Below are 23991 nucleotides of genomic sequence, written 5' to 3'. Positions count from 1 at the left end.
TATTAAGGAAAATCAAGTAGCCATTTTTACAGTAAATCACAGAGCAATTTGGTTTGGGGACAGAAAAATCACAGGACTATTTTCCTGTTACTTTTTCTAAATATGAGGTATACTTCTCAAAATACAGAATGGCCTGCCTTCTTTCTGCCCCACACTAGGTTCCTCAACCTGACATGCAAATTCAGTCAAACAATCCTGTAGAACACACTTCTTTCCTGAAAGTACGGTTGTTAATTCTATCCTAACTATAACTTCAAAGCAGAAAGCAACGGTTCCCTTCAATATGCTCTGTTTTTCAGCGGTGTCTATCTTACATATTCAAGCTAAACACTTGATTTAAAAGACCAGGTCTATGCTATAAATCCTTCCAGAGATAATACTTCAAAGAATCACAATCCTAACTGACATTTTTATACCAACAGAAGGAGAAGGAGACTTTATATTTGGAAGCTGGAAAAGTTACAGTGGAAGAAAGTCTTTTGCTGAAACAAATTGCAGCTCTATTGCAGATTTTGCTAATATAGTGATATCAGCAACTCCAGCTAGGCTTGGCCTTATTAGAGTGAAGAGATAGGCATGCATAAAAGGTATAGCATAAGTTATTTTATTCTAAAAGAATAGGTGATAACCTACAGTCAACCTATGCCAGACTCACATGTAAAAATATCAGGATACACTTGAATCAGGTCTCAGAGGTATTTTAAATGGCACTAGCTACCACAATTAAAAAAAAAAAAAAGATCCTTTTTTTCCTGCCTTTGTTCACTCCATACGTGGTACCTAAAGTAAACTGCACAGTTCAGACGTAAACTCCTGAACTCTTGCAAGCAAAACTATATTCACAAAACTGTATGTATATTCAGAGGCAGGAAAGAGGCAGCTAGCATCTTAAACCTTCCTGTGGGAGCAGGTTTTACTACTACAGTGAACATTTTACGTAGGAGCACTCCAGCCATTAAAAGAATCTATCTTCAAGCTCTATTTCATAGCATAGGTAACATTTTTCTGATTAACATTTAGGAAGAAAATATGCCTTCTTCTTGCTAATGGAAACTGCTTCAGTGTCTTTTCCTACTATATCATAATTAAAAACCTTCTGTGCTAGAGAGAAAGGATGGGCTGATCAAAAAGCAATACAAATTCTGGGTTCCTCCTCGTGCTCTTGTTTTTAAATTGCCCTGGAAACCACAGGCACTACAAAGAGAAAACTTCATTTTTTTTCCTCCACAGGAAATAATAGTTGAAAAAGTATGCAAATTCTCCAGGTAGCTAAGGCAATCCTGAGTAAATGAAGCTATTTGTCTGGATGGTTAAGGAACCTTAGCCTAAATCTTAATTGTGGAGAAGGGAAAAGGGCTATGGGAAATAGCTGCATGTATCAGCTTTACACATATTTAAAATACAGGATGGCTAAGAAAAGCTGTAGCTTTCACCTACCTATGAAAGTCTGAGATGTTTTCATGTTTAGAGATGCTCCCTTCATCACAGAAAGAATGGAGAGGATTGCTGAGTGCTGGTCACAGACAGCAAGACTTGAGATCCCTTTCCACTGCTCAGGCTGAGTTCTTGAGAGCTGAACAAAACCTGGAGCAGCTGGGACGAAGAGAGGGAGCACGAACTGTGAAGAATGGCGTGGTGGAGGTGTGAGTAGAGAGCTGGAAGACCTGATACTTTCTCAACTACCTGTCTTAGTTGTGGTGGGTACAGGATTAAGCGTAACCCACACGTGGCTGGGACAGGTTTGAAGGTGTGTAAAAGAATCTGGCAGGATACACAGAAAGAGCTGAAGGGAGGCTTGTGGTTGTGAGTGCTAGGTCTAGTCAGCAAAAAGCCACAAATGCCTCCACAGAAAGCTCCTGTGACGCAGTCACAGTGCCTACAAACATCCTTTGTAACAGCAGACAGGCTAAGCGCAATACCGTGCTGGGGCTGGTGGGTGGAGGGCACTTATGTTCTGCAAAATGAAGAGAGACAAAGCTAAGGCCCTGGAAGTAGGAATTTAACGTATTCAGCTTGAACAATACGCACACACAGAGACAAATTCCTCTTCCTCCCTCCCTGCCCCCCTTCAAGTTTGTAGCATTATTAGCAGTTAGGAGGACCCAAGGTGCCGCTAGGATAAAGTCACCTTGGACATTGCTGATGTCTAGATGCAAGTCCGCCCTGACACAGCTTCTCCCTTTTGCAATAATCCCACGGAATTTGCTCCTGGAACTGAGACACCAAATGACAATGCGACAGAGGTATCTAAAGACAGATATGACAGCTCCCATAAAGTTGTATGGAATACATCACTGTCCTAGTTTCAGCTGGGATGAAGCTAATTTTCTTCCCAGTAGTTCCTGTGTTCTGGATTTAGTATGGCATTTGGTATGTGAAGAATGCTGATAAACACACTGATGTTATGAGTTGTTGCTAAAGAGACCAAGAACTTTTTTTCAGCTTCCCAGGTTTTGCTAATGTGCAGATGCAAGAAGCTGGGCGGGGTATAGCCAGTACTGTTGACCTAAACTGACCAAAGAGAGTATTACATGCCATAAACGTCATGGTCAGTATGTAAGTGAGGGTTGGCCGGTGGGCTTCCTCTCATTTTTTTTTCTCTCAGTGCTCAGGATCACTCTAGGGTCATTTTTCAGTTTAGTTCTGTGATTGCTGCTTGGGACAGGCTGTATCAGCCATCGCGTCATCAGGTCATGAGAAATTGTGCATTGTTCATTTTTGTATATTTGATTATCCATCCCTATATATTATTATTATAATTAATATCTATACTGTTATAGCTTTCTTTGCTATCCTAGTAAACTGTATTTATTTCAACTCATGTGTTTTCTTTTCTTCCCCATTCTCTCCATAATCCCCCAGGAAGGGAGAGTGAGCGGCTGCGTGGTACGAGATTGCTGACTGGCGTTAAACCACAACAATCACTCAGCATAACAAGAAAATTTTTTCTATGTAGGGTTAAAAAATTATGAAAAAAATTGGGTTTTATGAAAGCAAAAGATGAACCATCATTTTCACAAAGTGCTAAAGGAATATAAACAGATCTCCAAACAATGTTTTATATTTAAAAGTCCATGCTATTACATGTATTTTTTACATATTTTAACAGCTAACATACCTTATATCACTATTTCAGACACTTGCAAATCCTCAAATGAACAAGTAGAAGGGAAAAAAGGAAGTCTGTGAGTTGAGGAGAAAGGAAAAAGGTTTCTGAATACCTCTGCCCCCTGCCCAAATCAAACAAACCCTTTGTCCCATGAATGCTATAAAGGGGACAGTGGCATGCTAGGATCTCTGTTTCAGGCTACATGGATCCTAACGTGTGCCCTCCCAGCTTCCAGACCCTGGCCCTTGCACCTTCAGGCACTGTTAGAAGGCTAGCCAACCTGAAACCCAAGCAGGGAGCTTGCCAGAAATCTTACAGTTAGTACGTATCCAACACTGTGCAACTTCAGAACTGGTGAGGTGGTTTGTAGTTTTTCCTCTGTCTAATTTACAACTCAAGGAATAAAACAGGTAGCATACTACAGCTGGGTAATGTCCTAGCATTTCCTTGCGAATATGTTTTCACGGCCAGGAGACTGGAATTAACTTTTCATAAGATTAAGAGCCTTCTAAAGCTCCAACCTACACTGCCTAGCACTTAATATTCAACTTGTATTCAATAGGACAATATTAAGGTTCTTTACAGATTAAGAAAGCTTGTTTTGGCTTTCTTCCACTTTTTTAACAGGTTAGGGGCCATTTATCTTCTGCCAACACTTTTCTCCTCCCTCAAAGAATTAGACCACCACCACCATGACCCATGAAGTTTCTCACTGTATAAAAACAAAATAGGTCACTTAAAATTCTCAATTTAAATAGAATATGTTATTCAACAGTTAATTTTTGAAATTGTTTAAAAGAAAATACATTTTTTTTCCATAAGGAACTGTATAATTTGGGATAAACTTCATTAACTCTGCACAATATAGACAACTCTGAACAGATGAAGCATTTTAAGTATTGGAAAATGGGATGAAAAAAAAGCAGCAATGATTTCCCAGATTAATAATACTTTTATTAATAACATTTAAGAATGACAGTTTCAGTAAGTTCTATTTATTAAATGTTCACATAAATCTGTTGGTTTTTACTCCAAAATACACAACTTTTACAATTTCAAGTTTCAGTGCTTTGAGATAATATTTATGCCAGGAGCATATAATAGTGAATTTCTCCAACATATTCAATTCATAGATTCCAAAGTCAGAAGGAATTATCAAAGTTTGACCTCCTGTCAAACCTGTATAACATAGGTTTTGGGATTCCCTGATTTAACTACTGTTTCAGTCCAGTAACCGGGGGATTTTCTTTAAGAAAAACACCAATGCTGCTGTTTCACAGAACACAACCAACAAAACAAGCAAGCAGCCACGCTACTTCTTGAGTTTCTTTTGAGCAGCCTTCTTCTTGACCATTTGTAACCTTTTCATAGCATTGAGCTGAGACTCCTGAGAAGTCGGGCCTTTTAGGGAGGTTGACTGATTTCCAGTATCTGCTGTGGTTTTGCTTGCACTGCCCCCACTGTTACCTGCAGCCCCACTGTTGCCATTCCCACTGCTCACCTGACTGCTGGTGCTTGGCACAGTACTGCTGGGACTAGGAAGACCTACTTTGCTGACATTGTCGCTGCTTACTGAACGGCTAAGAGTGGTTTTCCCCAGTGTCAGAGGTGGAGGAGGTTTCAGCTGAACAGGGTTTGTGCTGTTGTTGGAAGAAGCTATTTTTGACCCTAGTCCTGTTTTGGAAGTTGCCAGTCCCGACAAACCCACAGGTTTCTGGTTATTTGAAGAAGCTGCAGGTTTCCCACCGGCACTCTGTGCTGTTGATCCCAGTTTGGCAGTTGATGGATTGGCAGAGGAGGTTTTGGCTGCAAAAGCAGCCCATCCTGTAAGGCCACTGGTTGCTGAAGAGGAAACACTTGTACTGGCTGAGTTCCCTGAAACTGCTGCTGAGGTCTAAAACAAATAAAGCATTCTTATTATAGTAGCACCTGTTTGTGTAACAAATCACAGCAGAAACAGATTGAGCCTCTGTTTCAGTTCTTTTCATAGAAACACCCAGTGGACAATGTTTCATCACTGGTCACTACAGTTAAAAGTACCAACAAGAAAAGGAAAGAATGCCAGGTGCAGCCAACTTTTAATTTCCCAGCCATATAAAACCAATACTACTTTTTCTTCCCTTTCTTCCATACAGCTAGCAGGCTATCGTATGGCATTGTGATCCCCTCATAAACTCTAAAAGATGGTTTAACTGAAGTAACTACAAAAAGCCCAAATTTGTGAAGTATAAAACAGGGAGGCAAGCCACCACCTTTTATTGTTTACTGTTATTACCCCGTGTCACTTTTTAACAAGGTGACAGATGCTCAGACAAAAATCAGACACTGAGCAATTAAGTATTGCATTTATTAGAGTCTTTGTCAAAGTCGAAGTGTCTAAACTTTTTCCTTTCCTTCCCTTTCTTCCTCTTGGTTCCTAACAGCCTACACCACAGATAAAATTAAAAAACAAAACCAAAACACTACAGGTCACTGGACTTCTTTCCTTTAGTCTTCCCATTCAAGCAGTAAGTACACAAGACAAACCTCCTGCAAAGTTTTCCTTGCCTGCAAAGTGCTATATACATTAACTGCAGTTCCCACACCTTAAACCCTATCATCCTCAGTTTTTAGATGGGGATAATGCACACACTGAATTATTAAACCAGAGCTGTATCAAATGGCAATGTTGAAATGGGAATTAAAACCCTCTATTCAAGCAATACCCGTTCCATAATATATACGGACAGTTTCTGAACAGTAAAGATGACAGATGAAACTGGGCCTCACGCTTACAACCTGTTTAGGCACATAAGTAACTCTGCGGAGGTGAAAAAAGTTATTCACAACTCTAAGTGCTTGAGCAATAGCCATCACATTATTCATGACGGTTTGCATCCAGGCAGAGCAATGGCAAACATAACTTTAAGCACATGAAAAATTGCTTTGATTATGAGTTAAATATGTGTTTTCCTAGGTAAAAGTCATGCTTTGTTACTATGTTATTCACTATGCTGCTTCTGGTTTGCCAGCTTTGACCAACTTGTGACAATATTTATTAAATAACTGGGAGAAGTTGAATCATGAGGCAACATATATAAGAAACAGCAGCCTCATAAATTAGACGTGTGAGAGACAGCAAGGGTTTCCCTATTATAATGAGGAGAAGTCTTCTAACTATCAAAATGCCTATGCTACTTGACCACAGAGAGCAAATCATATCTTTTATACAAATCATAGAAAGGTTTGGGTTGGAAGTGACCTTAAAGGTCATCCAGTTCCAACCCTGCCACCCTGGCCAGGGACACCTTCCACTAGACCAGGTTGCTCAAAGCCTCATCCAGCCTGGCCCTGAACACTTCCAGGGAGTGGACATTCATAACTTCTCTGGGCAACCTGTTCCAGTGTCTCACCATGCTCACAGTAAAGAATTTCTTCCTAATAACTAAATCTGCCCTCTTTCAGCTTAAAATTGTTACCCCTCGTCCTATCACTACACTCCCTGATAAATAATCCTCTCCATCTTTCCTGCAGACCCCCTGTAAGTACTGGAAGGCTGCTACAAGGTCTCCCTGGAGTGTCTCTTCTGTAGACTAAACAACCCCAACTCTCTCAGCCTGTCATCACACGAGAGGTGCTCCAGCCCCTGCTCATCGGCATGGCCCTCCTCTGGACTCACTACAACAGGTCCATGTTTTTCCTATGCTGAGGACCCCAGAACTGAACACAGAACTCCAGGAGGTGGAGAGATAGGTAGAGTGGTAAAATTATCTCCCTTGTCCTACTGGCCTCACTTCTTTTGATGCAACCCAGGATGTGATTGGCTTTCTGGGCTGCTAGCACACATCCATGAGGATTTCTAATTGTATAAAATATCATTTAAAAAATCTATAGACTAAATTCTGTTCTCTCCCTTGTAACATAAAAACACAGTCAAGAGCTGGATGCTTCAGGGACTTACAGTTGAACCGAGGGTTCCCCACCCTCCCACCTGCCTCTTTTATAGTGTTAATGCAAACCCACTATGCTATGCCACTACTTAGCACACATAGTATAGCAGACTATTTTCATTCATGGTTCTTCTGAGAAAAGATCGGTCTGATTGAAAAAATTATAATCTATGTAGTAAAATATAAACTCTTCCTCTGGAAAATTTATACATTACCTTGACTTCTGTTCTCTTGAATGCTAGAAAAGTTGGTGGGGTCTCAGGTTTTAACTTGATTTCTGGCTTCTTGACCAATGGATCCTTCACAGCTGGTGCAACTGAAACCACTGCAGGAGCTGGTTTCTGAGGTGGTTTTTGTGTCTTCTGAGCCTGTAAAAGCAGGAGGGAAAACACCCCAAACTAGTTATGGGCTCCATAACACTGACTGTTTTGACTCTTACAAAAAGCATGAGCATTATCAGATTACAATCTAGCCTTTACAATTTCAAGTTGAATGGTGCCTGAGAAAGAAGGTAATAGGGGATGTGGAGGTAGTGATGAGTATGGTACTGGGGACAGTCCAGCCAAATAACATAGCAAATAGGACTTGCTATTTCAGTGTGTAAGAGTGGTAGTGTTGACACTTAGGAAACAGAAAAGCACCCAGCCTTCACGGAAATAAGGCAAAGACAACAGTACTTGAGGAAGACAGGGCCATAATCCAGCAGTACTAGGATGCAGGCTGCAAGAGTCTGCTAAGAAGCGGCAGGTAAAATGATAGAACTTATGCTGAAACAAAAAAAAGGAAAGGGCATTTTGAAGGGAAACACCGAATGGCTGCAATGGGCATTAACTGACCTCAAGCAAACGCTCCTCTGAGTTCAAAGGCCTCATGATCTTCATAATAATAATGTACTACAGTCAGCTACAATAGCTCCTAGGCCAGGATCTTACATATCCTTTTTTTCTTGTTTCTTAGTAGAGCCATTTCAATAGATATCAATTTGCTATGTAGTCACAGAACAGTTCCAAAACAGAACACATTTTCTGCTGTATAAAAAGGTTTGATTTTAAGATGTCAGAACCAAAGACATGTGAACGAATGGCTAATGTTTCATGCACCTAAAGATGCTTTCTTACTCTGATGTTTGTTTCACATAATGAGATGAGTGGGATTCCTGTCAGATCAGGAAAAATTAATCTGTTTAGTCAAGAAATTAACATGCAGATCAATCAAAATAAAGGGATTTTTTCCTGGAATGTGCTACCCTCAGCTTATTGTTGAGCCTGAGAACACTCAGCGCTTAAGACCTGGACCAAAATTTGCAGTCTTGTCTTACAGGAAAACAATAATTCATGTCCAAAGCTGAGAATGAAACTAAAACTGTGGGCCTATTTGGTAGACATGTACTAAAAACTGAGTATCACCTGACATAAAATATTTTCAACTGCTGCTTATCAAGTAGGAAATAATCCTATTTCACTCTTTCTCACTCAACTTCTGCTTTTTAAAAAGCTTTGTTTAAGCATCACATTACAGAACACTGTTTGAGATGCTACATTTAAAAAAACAGAGCTGCAACAAGGGAAGTACTGCTGAGAAAAATGGTTCTCCAACATGCTTCCAAAGATTTCTGCAACGCATAAAATACTCTCACATATTAGAAACAGCCTGCTGTATTCAAATAGCACTCATATGAGACAAAAAAAACCTGACTCCTACCATCCTCTTCATCTGCCTGGTACAGCGGGCACAATACCACACAAGTCGAGGATCATTCACTTCCTTGTCTGTCACTTGAGGTTTATGGCAATCCTGGTGGTAGAGATTATGGCACTCCTGACACTCCACTAGCTGATTTCCAGAAGTAACTGTCATTTGCCTGCAGAGCAAATAGTTAAGAACAGATTATGGGAAAAAGCACTTAAAGGATTATCCAATTGTTGCAAATTTTGCAAGGCTTAAGATAAAAACTAAAAATATTTTTGCTTTCATGTATGTTTTCTACCTGTGGCAAATGACATGTATTCCTGTAAGAGTTCTTCCTCACAAATATTTTAGAAATTTTTTATTTTTAAAAGCTAATTTATTTCAAGAAAATCTAAAACTTCTATAGATTAAACATGTCTATATGACACTTTTGATTTCCCTGTTTGATTTTTAAATTAGAAATGTAAGTCTCGCCTGCTTTGCCTCACTTGAGTACTTTATGGATGCCTCACTGTACACCTATTATGACTTCCTCATTATAGTAGCATATGAAGGCCTAGTTTACATTTGGATAATTTTGCTGTAAGCTGTAGAGCAATACAGTTCAAGAACAAATAATTTCTCAATTACAAGCCTGTAAGAGTGCTTCCTGCTACAGGATTTAAAAGCGTCATCATCCAAGCTGTACACTACTTTAAAGATGTTTTATTACCAACCCTTTTGGTCCCTACAACACAGACACTTGGAATTTGAGATAATACCAGAATCATGGAAAGATGGAATAGAGAGGATTAACTGTGCAGTCCTGCCTTGAAGCAAACACGTAAGCTGGTGATGAGGACTTAATTTTGCGTGGACCTCTGGTGAAAGTAATCATGCTGTATAAATGACAAATTAGTGATATACACATGACTGGGAGTATGTCTGTGAATTAGCCAAATACCATTTTCCTAATGATTTCTTCCTTCGGATGACAAATTAGGCTATTTAATTGCTAAGCTGCTTTTGCTCATATCCCCAAGAAGCAGGTACCCAGGTAACCATGGAAACTCTATTTGTAGATACGTGGGGAAAGGTAATACCTTATTCCTTTATATAACAGGAAAATGAAGTCTGAAGGTATTGTCCATATGGATACCAGAACATTTTCTAAGAAATATTTCTATTTTAAATGGGCTATTTAAAAACAGAGGGAGGAAACCTTTCTGAAATTCTAGGGCCCTTTATTTTAGATCCAGGATATTTCAAAAGCCATTCTGTTTGTTTGTTATTCCTAAATAAACTGAGTCAGAAGAAAGCAGTGACGTTTCAACCCCATGTCTCAAGGGAGGAGACTCACCCTATTTTAAAATTATAAAGAACAACCCACACTGATTGAAAAACCCACGAACTCTTTATGCCCAGAAACAAGTTAAACCAGACTTATTTTTAAATAATATGATAACCAAGACACAAATAAATTGATTTTTTACTTTCAGAAAATAAGCAAGCAAGAAAGTATTCATAAAAAATAAGACAGTTGTTTCAAAAATCAGGCTTGTAAAAAGACATTTATTTGGGTTTTTTTTTTTGAGTGACAGTTCACTATCATCTGCAAATTGCAGATGTAGTATTTCTTCTTCATATAATTCAGGAGCCACGTAACTGGTGAGTCCTGTTTTTCTAAGATGATGCCTAACTCGGTACAAGAGAACAAGAAGAAAACCACCACAGGTATCAATGTTCAATACTCCTAATCACTGTGAAAATACTTTTGACACTTAGCAAATCTTGAACAAACATTTAATGTCTCTACTTTAGTTTTTATGTCTATATAAAAAGCAATAGTTAATATTCCAACACATTCTTTTGCATTTATAAACCCATAGCTCAGTTTTTATTGTTAACTTGTCTTCTTAAGCAATATAAAAATAAATCCTGTGGCTATGAACCCCACGCACTCTGCAATTGGACATGGTGTTTTCATTCACAATTGATTGAGTAATTGATTATTAAAATATGACAGTTTCTAAATACTATTCATACTTGAATAATAGCACTCCATAATGCTTTTATACTTTACATGTACTGGGATGTTATTCTTTTGGTTCAAGACAGCCAACCCCAAAAAGGATCCACATGTTGAAAGCTGAGCAGTATATAGCGGAATACTATTTAACCAGTGTGTTGGATTCAGCAAGTCTGAAGCATGAGTACTCTGAAAAACATCCTGTCCAGTATGACCCGGAGATTGAGAACCACATGACCAGTTCCAGCAGGTTTCATGTAAAATTAAAACAAATCCTGAGCATTGGATGAGTATTGTCACTCCCTCTCCAAAGGGTTGTTTCTTTCCCTGCTGTGCTTCTCCCTCCTTCTGGCACCAGCTTAATGAGAGTTACTTTAGTTAGCCAGGATAGATGCATCTTTTGCAAAAGCATTATGAATTTGTGACCGCGATTAACTAGAAGCAATGTCTTCAGCTGCCAGGTTAAACATTGGTGGTGGGACAGCTAATGGAACCGCATACCTGGCCTATACTTTTTAAAGCAGAGACTTGGCCATGCTAGGCACAGTAGTTGCACTTTCTTTCTTTACTTTGCTGACATTTCTTGTTACACCTGTATGTGTTCTCCTTTGCCAGGAAAGATGCGGAATTGATAATCCACAGCAGCTCAAGTCTGTCTAAACAAAACTTTTCTTTACCTCCTCCTGCCAAATAAGTTAATACTATACTGGTTTTAGTAGCATTCTAACACACTGCTGAACCAGGCTTTGTCCCTTTAAGAGACAGCAAAAATGGAATTTGAAGGAAGAAAGCTAAAATTGAAATATTTACTTCATACTTCAAATGTTTTTACTGTTCTTCCTTTTCCCATGTGTATAATAAGAAATTAAACATTTGAGCTAACACATGGGAATAATGTGACAAAATCTCATCAGTCCACAATCGGTTAACAGTATAATCAGCTGTAACAATGGAAATTTATCCTCCATGGGCTGGAGACACCTTTTTTATCTGCACAACAGGAATGACTATGGAAATTTGTTGATTAAAGAACAAAGTTATAAAGCACAGTTTCCCAACGGGCTTAAGCTGAGCTAAAAAATACATACTGCTATCAAAAGGCTAGTCCTACCTTTCTCTCTGTCCTGGCTCTACGTTCCTGCATCCACACACTTGCCAGCATAAGGACTTACATTCACTAAGCTGACTGAAACCTAAACCTACTGAAAAACCCAAGTGGAGAGCTGATACAGAAGCTGATTCAGCGGATCATAAACTTGTGTGGGACATATACCCACTAAGCAGGACAGGGAAGGAGGTATAATTGGGAGAGCCAAACTTTTGCTTTTGGTAGCAGTGGGAACTTACAAGGATATAAATCATCTGTGGAACCAAATCCTGATTTGAATGATTTGATCCCAGGGTTGATATTCAAAAGTGTATTTTGTACTTCTGTTAACACTAAATATATTGTTAGCAGAATGTCAGTAAGATCCAATTTTTAAGCCCTTACTGAAAGCAAAAAGAACCTGGCTTGACTGCAGGATATATTTACGCTGTTAAGTGAAGAAACAAGGTTATGTGTATACTAATGTCAAATGTGTAAACTAACATCAAGTGATTATGAAAAGAGGAGCAACACATACAAATTTCATAATAATGCCGCTAAACAATGTTTTCAGAAGAGAACTGATTTTTAAAAAAATACTTATAATTAGTCATTAATATTTTAACTTGTTTTCTGATAATTAAAAATCAGTATTTGTCATTATGGGTTTTGCATCTTGTCTAGTTTTATTATTTTTCACTTGACCTTTACTGAAGAAGAAAAGTTGTTTTTCTCATTAAAGGTTCCATTTTCAAGAAGCTATTCTTATTCATGAAGGATGCTTAAATGTATTATTAATTTTGGATATGTGCTTAAGTGATTTTCAGAATAAAAACTACAGGAAGCATTAACTCAATAGTACACAGGGGAAAAAAAAAAAAGGTAACTACACAATTGCAATGAAGCAATGTAGACTTACCTGCAAACAACACAGGCTAATCCCATTTCCATAGCAAAGTCATCAGCACTAGTTTCCTCAAAGCTAGACAAATCAGGCATGGATAAATCCTTGCTTGTCTGAACCGTAATAGGAGAGGAACGAGCCTCTTGCTTCTCTAGTCTGGGCTTCTTTGGCGCATCAGCTCCTTCAGCGGTATCCCCTTTTATCTATTACATACATACACAGAATGTGAAAAGGCAAAAAGCTAACAGATACTATTAAAATAACAAAATTACTGGAACAATTAGGTTAGCATTATAAAAAGTTGTACTTTACACAGCATACACACATTTTCTTTAGATAAATATTTTCTTCAAAATATTTACGAACTGAAGTCCACTTTTTGTACTTCACCTCAAAATCCTTGAAAAAGCTTTGGAAATCCCACATTTCAGCTTGCTACATTTCAGTAACCTCTTATTATCAAGATATTTAAAACACAGAATCATAGAATGGTTTGGGTTAAAAGGGACCTTTAAGGGTCATCTAGTCCAATTCTCCCTGCAATGAGCAGGTAAAACATTCACAGAATAATTACAAGACTTTCACTGGATTGCCTAAACAGCAACAAGATTGGATAATGCAGCTCACAGGCTACGCACAATTAGATGAGTTGACTTACACAGATTGAAAAGGAGAGCTTTCGTCTAAAACATCTTCATGTTTATTAACCAAGTTATTTCCGCAGAGACCAAAAATTACTTACTTTATCAGCAGATCTCTTTTCTGTTTCTTTTTTCATCTTTTCTGATGCAGTGGGCTTGCCATTGTTGTTGCCAGAAGGTAAGCCAGAAGAAGCTTTAGGCTCTTGCTTACTGGAAATAGGTTTGGTAACAGATACTTTTGGTTGCTCTACTTCCTAAAAACAGAAACAAAAATTGAAGTCAAACCCTACACTTGAGTTACTTCCTAGCTTGCAATTAGTTAGATAACAGGTTAGGCAAACACATCATACAACATTGATCATCTATATATACATTTTTATTTTTTAACATTTCTTAAATATCTTCATATCACATTGACAAATTAGTCTGTTTAAGCTGCAGTCCATTATTAAAACCTCTCCTTATCACTCGCCTTCCAGAAAAGGTGCTCCTTTTCCAAATATAGATTGTCTTTGGAACATTAATTAAAAAGGAAAACTTTTCTGCTTTTAAAATTCAAAGAGATAATGAACGCAATTTTTCAGATAGTTCCGAGGACAAAATTCAATATAAACTGAAAACATAAGTTGACATCTGATGTCATCAGACATTACTATTTCATTCCCTTACGGAGAAAAATATTGACCTCCGCTTAATCTCAGTCCATATTCACCCATCAGATTAATAATGTACATCTCAACAGAAATCAATAATTCTTATTAATGATGCATTAGTATCAGCAAGTGAGTCTGTAAACGAGTGATTAATCACAGCAATGTGCACGAGCAAGGTACACCCTGACCCCAGCTTGGTAAGAATGGAGTAATTCTCTGCTTTATACTAGGATGAGTTCTGAGCCCTGAGCCCCCACCAAGTCTGCTGATTTCCTGCTGCATCCAGAGTCAGAAGTGGATTTCCTCATCTGCCTAACTGTGGTAGACCTGTGCTCCGTACTGTGTTTTTGGATTTCATCCTCAATCACAAATTAATCCTGCAGCCTGAGGAATTCTTGTGCTTTTTTCCATTTCTGAGCTTTGCAGTTCAGCTGATACTGCAGACACACTGAAAAGAGGAGAACCAAAGACTTCTTCCTCTGGCCTGAGCCTCAGTCTCACCTGAGGGCAGATGACTACCAGCCGAGCTGTTATTAGAATTGACTTCCCAAGCCTCTTTGCACTATTATTTGGCTCCCTGCTTCCTCTTTAAACTACAAACCAATGCTTCTTTGAGCTCTGACATAGAGGACTCCTGGGAGTTTTGAGACCTGTGTTAGAAGGAACTGCAGTTTAGGTTTCAAGAAAGTAACAATTTGAATAGAAAGGAGTTAGGCTACACAGCACAAGCATCATGCATGCTGTAGAAGTAATAGTGCCTTTTCGTTATTTGGAACCACGTACATGTTGAAATGAAGTATTACTAATGTATCAGCATATAGACCACGACTAAAACACACCAGCCTGACTTATAGGCATCCTAGGTGAGAACGCTACCTCATTATCCATATTGGCAATATGCAGCAATACAAGAATGCCCCTGCTTGGTTATTTCCATACACTGATTTCAGATTCAAATATCCTCTCTAGCAGGTGTTTAGCAATTTTCAGTAGATGAAAATAAATTTTGTCCATTGGATGGTGATGGTTTCAGCCTGCAAACCATTTCTGCATTGAAGCATTTGGTGGTTTAGTTCTTATATGACTTCATCAACAGAATTTCAAGAAGAGATCCAGCTTTATGAGTAAACAGCTTGGTTTTTTTTCATATTTATCTGTGGCAAAAATAATCTGCATTTGAAAGACCTTCTCTGATTGTAACTGCAGAAATCCATAATTTTGGGTTCACCTTAGACAACATGTATGATAGTTTACTAACAAAAATGCTAAAACCAATATAAAAGTGAGTACAGAAAGTACTATTACAAAACCATGACACTTGCAATGTAGTATTGAATATCTCTTCTGCAGGTCTTGTTACATCAACAAGGTAAAGAGATTTTTTTCATTAAATTCAATTAATCAAATGGATTACGTTGCATAAACGGGGAATGATGAATACAAACATTCATAATAATTCCATAATCACCTTTTATTTTTTCCTCAATTTCTGATTCTCTTTTAACTTTTCAGCTATAAAATATGAGCTAGAAATAGCAGGAGTTTTAAAAAGGCATACAAAAATGACCCATGCTCACTAATACCTTCTGAGATGGACGATAGCTTGAGTCAGTTCCTCTGGCCAAAGACTCATCAAGAAGTGCTTTCAGCTTTTCAGCAGAGTCCTTACTCTTTGAGTGCAAGAAGCCCAGGGCTTTCAAAAAAATGGGATCAAGCTCCAAGTTCACTGTAGCAGCCATAGTGGTATCTTTGGAGGAAGAAACAAAAAAAAACCAAACCAAAACAAAACAAGAAAAACAATGAAAACTTCATTCATATGGAACATAACTCAAACAGCATGTGGCTAACTATCTCACAGAAGATTTTTTTTTTTTTTAATGAAATTATATTAAATCACACCAAGGATGATATGTGAATTAATTATCATTATTAGAAGATTACTGTGAACTTGAGAGCTGTAGAACTTGAATTTGGCTTTATATCTGAAATGATGTCAAACTTGTTCCTTACTTACATAAATGGAAAAAATATTCCATATTCTTGATATTCCATACATTCCATATGCACAGAATACTGAAAAACAATTACCACTCTTCTTCTTAACATTATTTGCATACACAGTGATTTCTATCTCATTGCTCATTTAAGAATAAAAAGGCTTGTAGAAGAATTAACTTTTAAAACTTTTGAAAAGAACAGCTCATTGCAACATACAATGTAAAAGACATAAAATATAGTATACAACTTTATATATATATTAAAAATCTGAAAAAATACATTGTCCATTTTTAAATTTACCTGGAACAGTGAGAAAATGCATAACTCAGACTGTGATGTATCCATGTCCCCTTGTGATAGCCTAGGTTTTCATGTCAAGTAATGACTACCCAGATTTCTAAGATGCCGTAGTGTCAATGTCAATGTGATAAAGTGATGAAAAGGGTAGGACAAATTTAAAAAAAGTGTTTGCTTCATAGCAATACACTCATGCACTCTGGAGCCTTCTTTGTTAATTTATTTTAACAAGAGCTCTAAGGAACTGCATTCTTATGAGAAATTGTCCTTACAAAGACAGATCTCTCTCTAACTTAATCAGTAATTAACAATCAATAATTTAAGAAATAACATGGGAAGGGACTTTTCCTGCTCTTTTCCAAAATGGATGCAAAATGGTATTGTTAATAATCACTTCAAACCTCATTTGAACACATATTTTTTATATAGTAATCTAGAAGACATTATTGAAAAGGCTTTCATCAGTTCTGCTCAAAAGCACTGCCTGGACAGCTTTTTCAGCTAGAGCTTCCAAGGTTTTGTCTGATGAATTCCTTTCGATATTCAAGGCAGTGAACTTTTACCTCTCTGGCCAAAGCACCAGCTAGTGGCAGTCTGCTCCCTCAACACTTGCCTAGAAGTCTCCAGGAACCTTTATCTCATGCTGAGCTTTCACAAGACACCAGAGAATCGCTCAACTGAGATCATCAAGGAGTTTGTCATACAGTAGACTTCACAGGGATTTTATCAATGGACCCAGAAGAGAGTTAAGAATCCTCTTCAAAAGCCTCTTCCCTCTTCCTTAATCTTTGCTACATGTCAAATCATTTTCTGGTGGCCACAGAACTTCTGCTAGTAAGTACTACATATCAGTTAATCTACTTCTTCACTGATCAAGCAAAGACAGCAGTGCAAGCCCCATCCAGCCAACTCAGTCTCTCCCTGGTGTTTACTAAAAGTGAACTCAATGTGTGTGGAAAGTCCATACCCTATTTTTTTTTTTATGCATCTATCTCTGATAAATTTTCCTGAGTTCTGTGGGTATGCTGTCTCTTCCATTTAATTGTTCTGTGAATATGCCTTTCAAGTTTCAGTGCCATATAATCCTGTATTAGGACTCTGCTAAACCCTCTGTTGAATGAAAACAGTAGAATTAAACCACCAATTTTAGAAATTTGGAATAATGTCCTGCTTAAAAAAAATAAAAACATATATATACTTTTGTACGTAAATATATATATATATATATACACACATATTTTTGTATGTAAAGAACAGGTAGCTTTAACAGTCATTAGCAGCCAATTCAGGATGCTTGTATTATTTAGAGAACAAGTGTAAGCATACTAATTCCATTTTCATTTTTCTGAAGGTAAAATGAACTTAGATTAGATTAGATAGATTTATTTCTAGCTCTAGCTTTTTAAATACCTCTATTGTAAAGGAACTGTTAGAATCCAAATTTTAAAAGGGTTTTTTGTATTTATTTTTTTATTTGCGCATGAAATTGCAGCAATTCTTTCTCTGTTCTAAAGGGTAAATTATAATGTCATAGGCTACTGCAGTTATAACTAACTTATCACAAGAAATGTCTCATGAAAAGGGAGGGAATTTGGCTTATGAAACACTTCAAGTATGCTCAGTTTATGCATATATTGTCTTAAGAATAGCACTATCTGAAAAAAGTAAATTGATAAATACGCTCTCCTTACTGAACCACAATAACACAACTGTCAAAAAAGTTAATACCAATAACTGGTCTGGTCCAAAAGGCAAATTATTGCTTTTGGTAGTGGCCTCTTCCAGATGTTTACAGATCAGAACAGTAGTTTGATACTTATAAACCTAAGATCTAGTTAAATTTATTCATGTTTTCATTCATAAACTGCTCCTCTGGTGGTGAAGTCAGCATATAGCAACTCGATAGCCTCAGAGCAAGAACGGTACAATGTTTTAATGATGATGCCATAGGTTATTCTGCACGAGAGCACTCCTTGACTTTCTTGTTGAAGTGAAAGCATTGTACAGAAAATTATTCAAATGTTGTTTAGGAAAAAGAAAGAGGAAAAAAGTGAGTATGACACTGTCTTTTGTGTAGCGGTTTGTAACACAGCTGTGAGATGCGAGGGCTGCGTTAATCAACTTTGAACCCAGAGCAGAACTGGTTTTGCACAAAGCAGTAACTAAAAGGAACACACAGGCAACTTGCAGAGCAGGGACAGGAACTCAAGCGCACTCTCTTGCAAATAAGCTTTAACACATTAGCCTAGCCCTAAAAGCATCTTTCTCAACTTAGGTCTCTGTTTTACACTTCTTCACTATTGCATAAGAACTGTTTGATGATGGGTAGACAAGACCAAATATAAGGTAACCAAACTCTCTGAAGTATGTGAGACAATGCTAAAAAAAAAAATCCTACAATGGGCAATCATGGAGTAATCTCCCAATGCAGACTACCCTAAGTGGTTTAAACCCCTGCGGGGAAAAAAAAATAATGTTAACTAGTGGGCTGTTATTCTTAAAACATCTAAGAACTTTTTGACTCTCTCATTTCTTGAACATACTATTGTCTTCTGCCAAATACATACAAACTTAATTGAGTACTACACAGAATACGTGGTCTTCCAATTTAATAGACTTATTAGATTTCCAGGGTGTAAGAGTCCCTTTCTTTTCATTTATTTGCCAGCTATTATTTTGCATGCCTACACATGTATTACCTTATTCATCATCACTTTCAGTTAAATGGATCTACTTACACTACATTTTCAGATATGGTCATATTTTGACCCGTCTGTGTCTAAAGTCCTATTTCTATTATTTTCTGAGGCAGTTGTACAATTGAAGATGTTTTTCCAAGAAAGTGCACACCTTCAATTTACATTGCAAGCTATTATCAAACCCATTCCTTATAAACTCAATGATACTTTTATTTTTCAGTGACACTGATGATAAAAAGGACTGTCACTCACATATCCTTTTTAGCTATCTTCAACTCTTGTAGCAGTGAACTTAAAATCCAGTAACATGAATCAGTAGCACAAAATTCCTTTCTGTGCACTGCACTGTGTTAACCAATAACTAATTTAATTCACCACCATATCATTCACCCTTTTTCCTCCGCCTTTGAATTCTTCTGTTCCTCGGGATTTTCTCTCTTCCTGATTAACGGTGGCAGATTTTGTTTATCTACCAATAAGACCTGTTCCAGATGACTTTCATACTTAATGTAAGTCTTAATAAAGTAGATCAAGGAAAATCTTAAAAGCAGGAGAAAGTGAACTTCTATTTTCAGTTTTTGTTTTTGCATCTTAATCAGGACTTGATTTGTGACAAGATAATTTCTCAGTTATCTCCCATGAGGGATATTTCAAAAGTCACACACTTGAGTAGTCCATACAACTGTTTTAATCAGAACAATTGTATTAATCAGTTCATATTTATTTGACATGTTCTCCAAAGAATCTTCCACTATAGAGTTACTAATACTGGTATCCTTCATTTTACATTCATGTTATACTGCACTTCTAAATTAATATTTCAATCAATATCACAGCAACCTGTTTATCCAAATTACACTATTGCTCTATATTTGCTGTTTTCTACTCCTCACAAACAGAACATTATTTCAGAATCACAGAATCATTCCGTTTGGAAGGGACCCCAAGTGGTCACCCTCTGCAACCTCCTGCTCAAAGCAAAAGTTAACATAGAATTCAGACCAGCTTGTCCAGGACTTGGTCCAGTTGGATCCTGAAAACCTTCAAAGAAAGGGATGTTGCAAACCTTCTGGGCAACCTGTCCCAACACCTAACGGTCCTCATTTCCTTACTTCGAATTGGAACCTCCCCTGTTCCAACTTATGCCGTCTCTTGTTCCTCTGCAGTGCACCTGAGAAGAAAGACTGGCTCTACCTCCTCTTAGGGGGCCCTAATAGAGATATACCTAAGTCCACAGTAGATGAAATCCAACATCCTTCCTTCATCTTCAGATCTAGTTATTTTGTCACAGAGGACAATCCAGTTGGTCAGATATGACTTATCCTTGGTAGATCCCAAGCCGGCCACCCTCAGTCACCACTTGCTCCTTTTTATGGCTACAAATGGCTTTCTCCATGATCTTTCCACAGGTTGAAGGAGTGAGGCTGACCAGCCTGTAGTTCTCTGGATTGTCCTTCTTGTTCTTTTTGAAGATGAATGTAAGATTTGCCTTTCTCCAGTATTCGGGCATCTCCCCCAGTCTCATGGCCTTTCAAAGATGACAGAGAGGAGCTTTGTGAAGACACTGTCAGCTCTCAGGACCCTTGGATGCAGTCCACCTGAGCTCATCACCTGTCAGGTAAACAATCTCTGCTTCAATCCTCTTCCACAACTTGTAGCTCCTCTTCTTGAAACCTGCCTTGTGCCAAAAGACCTGGGAGACCTTATTGGTCAAGTCTGAGGCAAAGAGGACATTGACTATCTCAACCTTACCTGTGTCTGCTGTCACTAAAACCCTTGTCTCACTCAGCAGCAGCACCATATTTTCCTTGTGAATCCTTTTCCTGATAAATGGCATCTTGTTACTGTCCACATCTCTTGCTAGTTTCAAAAGCAGCTTACCTTTGGCTTTCCTAACACCATCTGCACATGCCTGGGCAATATTTCTGTATTTGAATCATAGACAGAATCATAGAATGGTTTGAGTTGGAAGGGACCTTTAAAGGTCATCTACTCCAACCCCCTCTGCAAGAAGCAGGGACATCTCCAACCAGATCAGGTTTGCTCAGAGCCCCGTCCAACCTGGCCTTGAATGTTTCCAGGGACGGGGCATCCACCACCTCTCGGGGCAACCTCCTTTGTAGACTGTGTCTCCACTTCCACCTCCTGTATAAGTCCTTTTTGCATTGGAGTGCTGTAATGAGTTCCTTATTTAATCAAGCCCTTTTCCTGTCACATCTGCCTTACTTTTTTACAAAATGTTTTTGTTCTCATGAATAGTTTTTGCTACAAAAATCAGTTTTATAAAAAACATTTACTCCGGTAAATGAGATAATCTTACCTATGCAATTGAGATTTGCTAATCCCTGCTACCGCCAAGCTTCAATATTCTGCAAAAATGGACCTTAAGGTGCTGTTTAAATAGATGTTGCTGCTCATTGGTTGAAATCACTAGTAAATTGATTAGATGTCTACTGTTGCTTTCACCTTTCCTTAATTCAGTGCCTACTGAAATTTATCAGGTTTGCAAGTTCCCCAGATATCACCCTCCTGGTGATTTCTTGGTGGAAGAACCTAACTTAAAACAAAATTGCTGAATGAGTCACACCAAACTCACGACTGGATCCTTTGCAATGCATTTGGTGCAATTTTCTCCCCGACACTTCCTTTAAGAATGAAGGGAAGGCCTCTCAGCTGAAAATCACTCTTTAAAAATAAAACGCTTAAGAGAACAAAAGGCCACCAGCTTTTAATAAAAAAAAAATATCCTATACTATGGTTGAAACTTAGATGTTCTTTATTAGGTAAACATCACCTCTACCTGCTTGGTTCGTTTCTTCCTAATGGCTGTCCCCAGCCGCGGGCCGCTGCCGCCTTCGTTACGGAGCCGAGCCCGGCTCGGTCCCTGGCACAAGGGAGGAGCCGAGCCTCCCCGTTTCGTGACGGCGCGGACAACCGAGCCCGCCTACACCGAGGCCAGTCCCCGGGAGCCGGCTGGGCGGCTCCAGACGGCTCGGTGCCCCGAGGTGGAAACCACCCAGAGGCAGCGCAGCGCGACAGCGTCCCGCCCCGGCAGAGCCCGCCCCCGGCTGCGAGGACCCTCCCGCGCCCGTTACCGCCCCAGCCCCGATCTCAAGGCTGCCGCACCGGGAGGGACCGTTCCCTCCGCCGGCGGCAGGAGGGGCGGCAGCACCCACATGGCCAACGCGGCCGCCTCGCCTCCCCGCCCCGCCGGCTCCTCCCCGCACCACAAGGAGACTCAACACTCGCCCCGCCCCGGGACCGCGGGTAACGGCCACCAACTGTGCGTGCAAGCCCCCCTCTTCCTCCTCCCAAGCCCTTTCTTACCAGGCCCCCGCGAAGCCGCCCGCCACTCTCTTACCGGAGAGGACAAGTAGAAGGAGAGCGTAAGAGCCAGCCCCCACCGCTCGGAGCTGGGTCCGCCGCCGCGCCGGTCCCCTCCCCACAACCAGGGCCGGGAAGCAGTCGTTCCGGGCGCGCGTCCCGCGCTGTGGGCGGGGGGGAAGCGCGCGCAGGAAGGGGCGGGGTCGGGGCCGGGGCGGAAGCGGTGGCGGCGGGCGGCGTGCGGGGCCGGGAGGACGCTGCGGGTGGGGCGGGGTAAGCGGTGGTTGGCGCCCGCGTCGCGCGCGGGGGGACGGAGCCGCTGGAGGAGGGTGGGGTCCTGCTGTCTCGTGGCCGTTACCGGGTCGTCGCCGCGGCGGCGGGAGGGGGGGGGTCGGGGGTCGCCGGAGCTGCCTGAGGGAGAGCAGCCGGCGGGTGCGGGGCGGCCTCTGCGGGTGTCGGCGTCCTCCACGCAGCCCCGGGGAGCCCCGGTTTCCTGCGTTCTCCCCGCCCGGGCTCCCGCAGTGGGAAGGGCCGCCCCTGCCGCCGTTGCCGTTTGTTCTCCGTTTGGTGAAGGAGTGGCCGGCTGGAAGCTCCTCGTTGAGGCGTTAATGGGCGGAGAGCAGTAGAACTGGCAGCCCTCGTGTCGTTCCTCTGACACTTGGTGACTTAGGGCTAAGCTTTCTCACAAAAAAAAAAACCCAAACAAAACAAAACAAAACGGAAAAAAAGAAAGTTTTATGGAGTAGGCCTGCAAGGGAATTTTAACTCAGTGTTATTATTTTCTGCAATAAGCGAGTTTTAACGTGCTGCCCTTCTGAAGTTTGGCTTCTGTTCTTCATAACCTGTATCTTACTTTCTCGAAGCATTAACAACGTTTACTTTATTGATAAAAAATGCCTGAAATTCTGGTTGGAAGCTTGTGTCATCAAAAGCTTGTATGCTTCTCTGGATTCACTTGAGGATGTAATCGTGGCCCTAAACTCATGCAGCAAATGATCATCTGGATAGAAATAGAACTCCAGCCTCCGAAGTTACCTGCCTGAAAGCACAGCTTTTTTACTTTGCGCTAAGTTAAATATTTGCTGGAGGAGAACTAAATTTTTAAATTACGTACTGTGTTGAACAATTCTCAAATGTTAATGTGTATATTTAAGAGAAGTTGTGTTTTTCCATGTAATAATCAACAAATAAATGAGGTCTTTTTGGGGAATAAAATGAGGAGGATGTACTTATTTATTTTTCATTTTTTCATTTTTTCATTTTTTTCATTTTCCTGGGAAGCATTTTTAAACCAACAATTTTCTTTATTACATTTTTAACACAGTAGCTCAGTGAAACTATTTAACTGTTGTTTAGTGCATGTTGAAAGGGAAAAGAAAATTATAACAGTGAACAGTGAACCTTTCACAATTACTGAAAAGTATACTTGCTTAATGTTTATTATTTTTAAATAGCCAAGGTGATTTTTATACCAAAGGTAGACAACATTATTTATCTTTAAGTTACATTGCAAGTGCTGTGATGTTCATTACTTCTTCCTTTCCCTCTTTTAACAGTGGCTGTTGAAATAAGGCCAGTATAGAAATAGAAAAAAAAAATCTCTTCCCACAGAATTTACCATCTAATTAAAGAAAAATGCTGGGAAGATATTGT

General features: G+C 39.5%; 1 protein-coding gene across 4 annotated transcripts; it reads right to left on the bottom strand.

Annotated features, from left to right (window-relative positions):
* Positions 1-4038: 4038 nt before the first annotated feature.
* On the bottom strand, positions 4039-22489 carry INTS12 (integrator complex subunit 12). 4 transcript variants are annotated; one of them, XM_086747257.1, is made up of 8 exons: positions 16947-17009; positions 16319-16415; positions 15604-15767; positions 13469-13621; positions 12742-12929; positions 8740-8899; positions 7254-7406; positions 4039-5003 (listed from the first exon to the last, which is right to left on the bottom strand). In XM_086747257.1, exons 2-8 carry the CDS (start codon positions 16338-16340, stop codon positions 4422-4424), a joined length of 1422 nt encoding a protein of 473 aa, XP_086603383.1. In that variant the 5' UTR covers positions 16341-16415; positions 16947-17009; the 3' UTR covers positions 4039-4421. The 4 variants fall into 4 exon arrangements, with proteins under 4 accessions (XP_086603383.1, XP_086603384.1, XP_086603382.1 ...); XM_086747258.1 differs by lacking the exons at positions 16319-16415; positions 16947-17009 and adding an exon at positions 22376-22489; XM_086747256.1 differs by lacking the exons at positions 16319-16415; positions 16947-17009 and adding an exon at positions 20240-20536.
* Between the last annotated feature and the right edge of the window lie 1502 nt (positions 22490-23991).

The sequence above is a fragment of the Chlamydotis macqueenii genome, chromosome 4, assembly GCF_036417535.1.
Source record: "Chlamydotis macqueenii isolate bChlMac1 chromosome 4, bChlMac1.mat, whole genome shotgun sequence".
Classification (NCBI taxonomy): domain Eukaryota; kingdom Metazoa; phylum Chordata; class Aves; order Otidiformes; family Otididae; genus Chlamydotis; species Chlamydotis macqueenii.
This window is presented reverse-complemented; position numbering and strand designations above follow the sequence as displayed.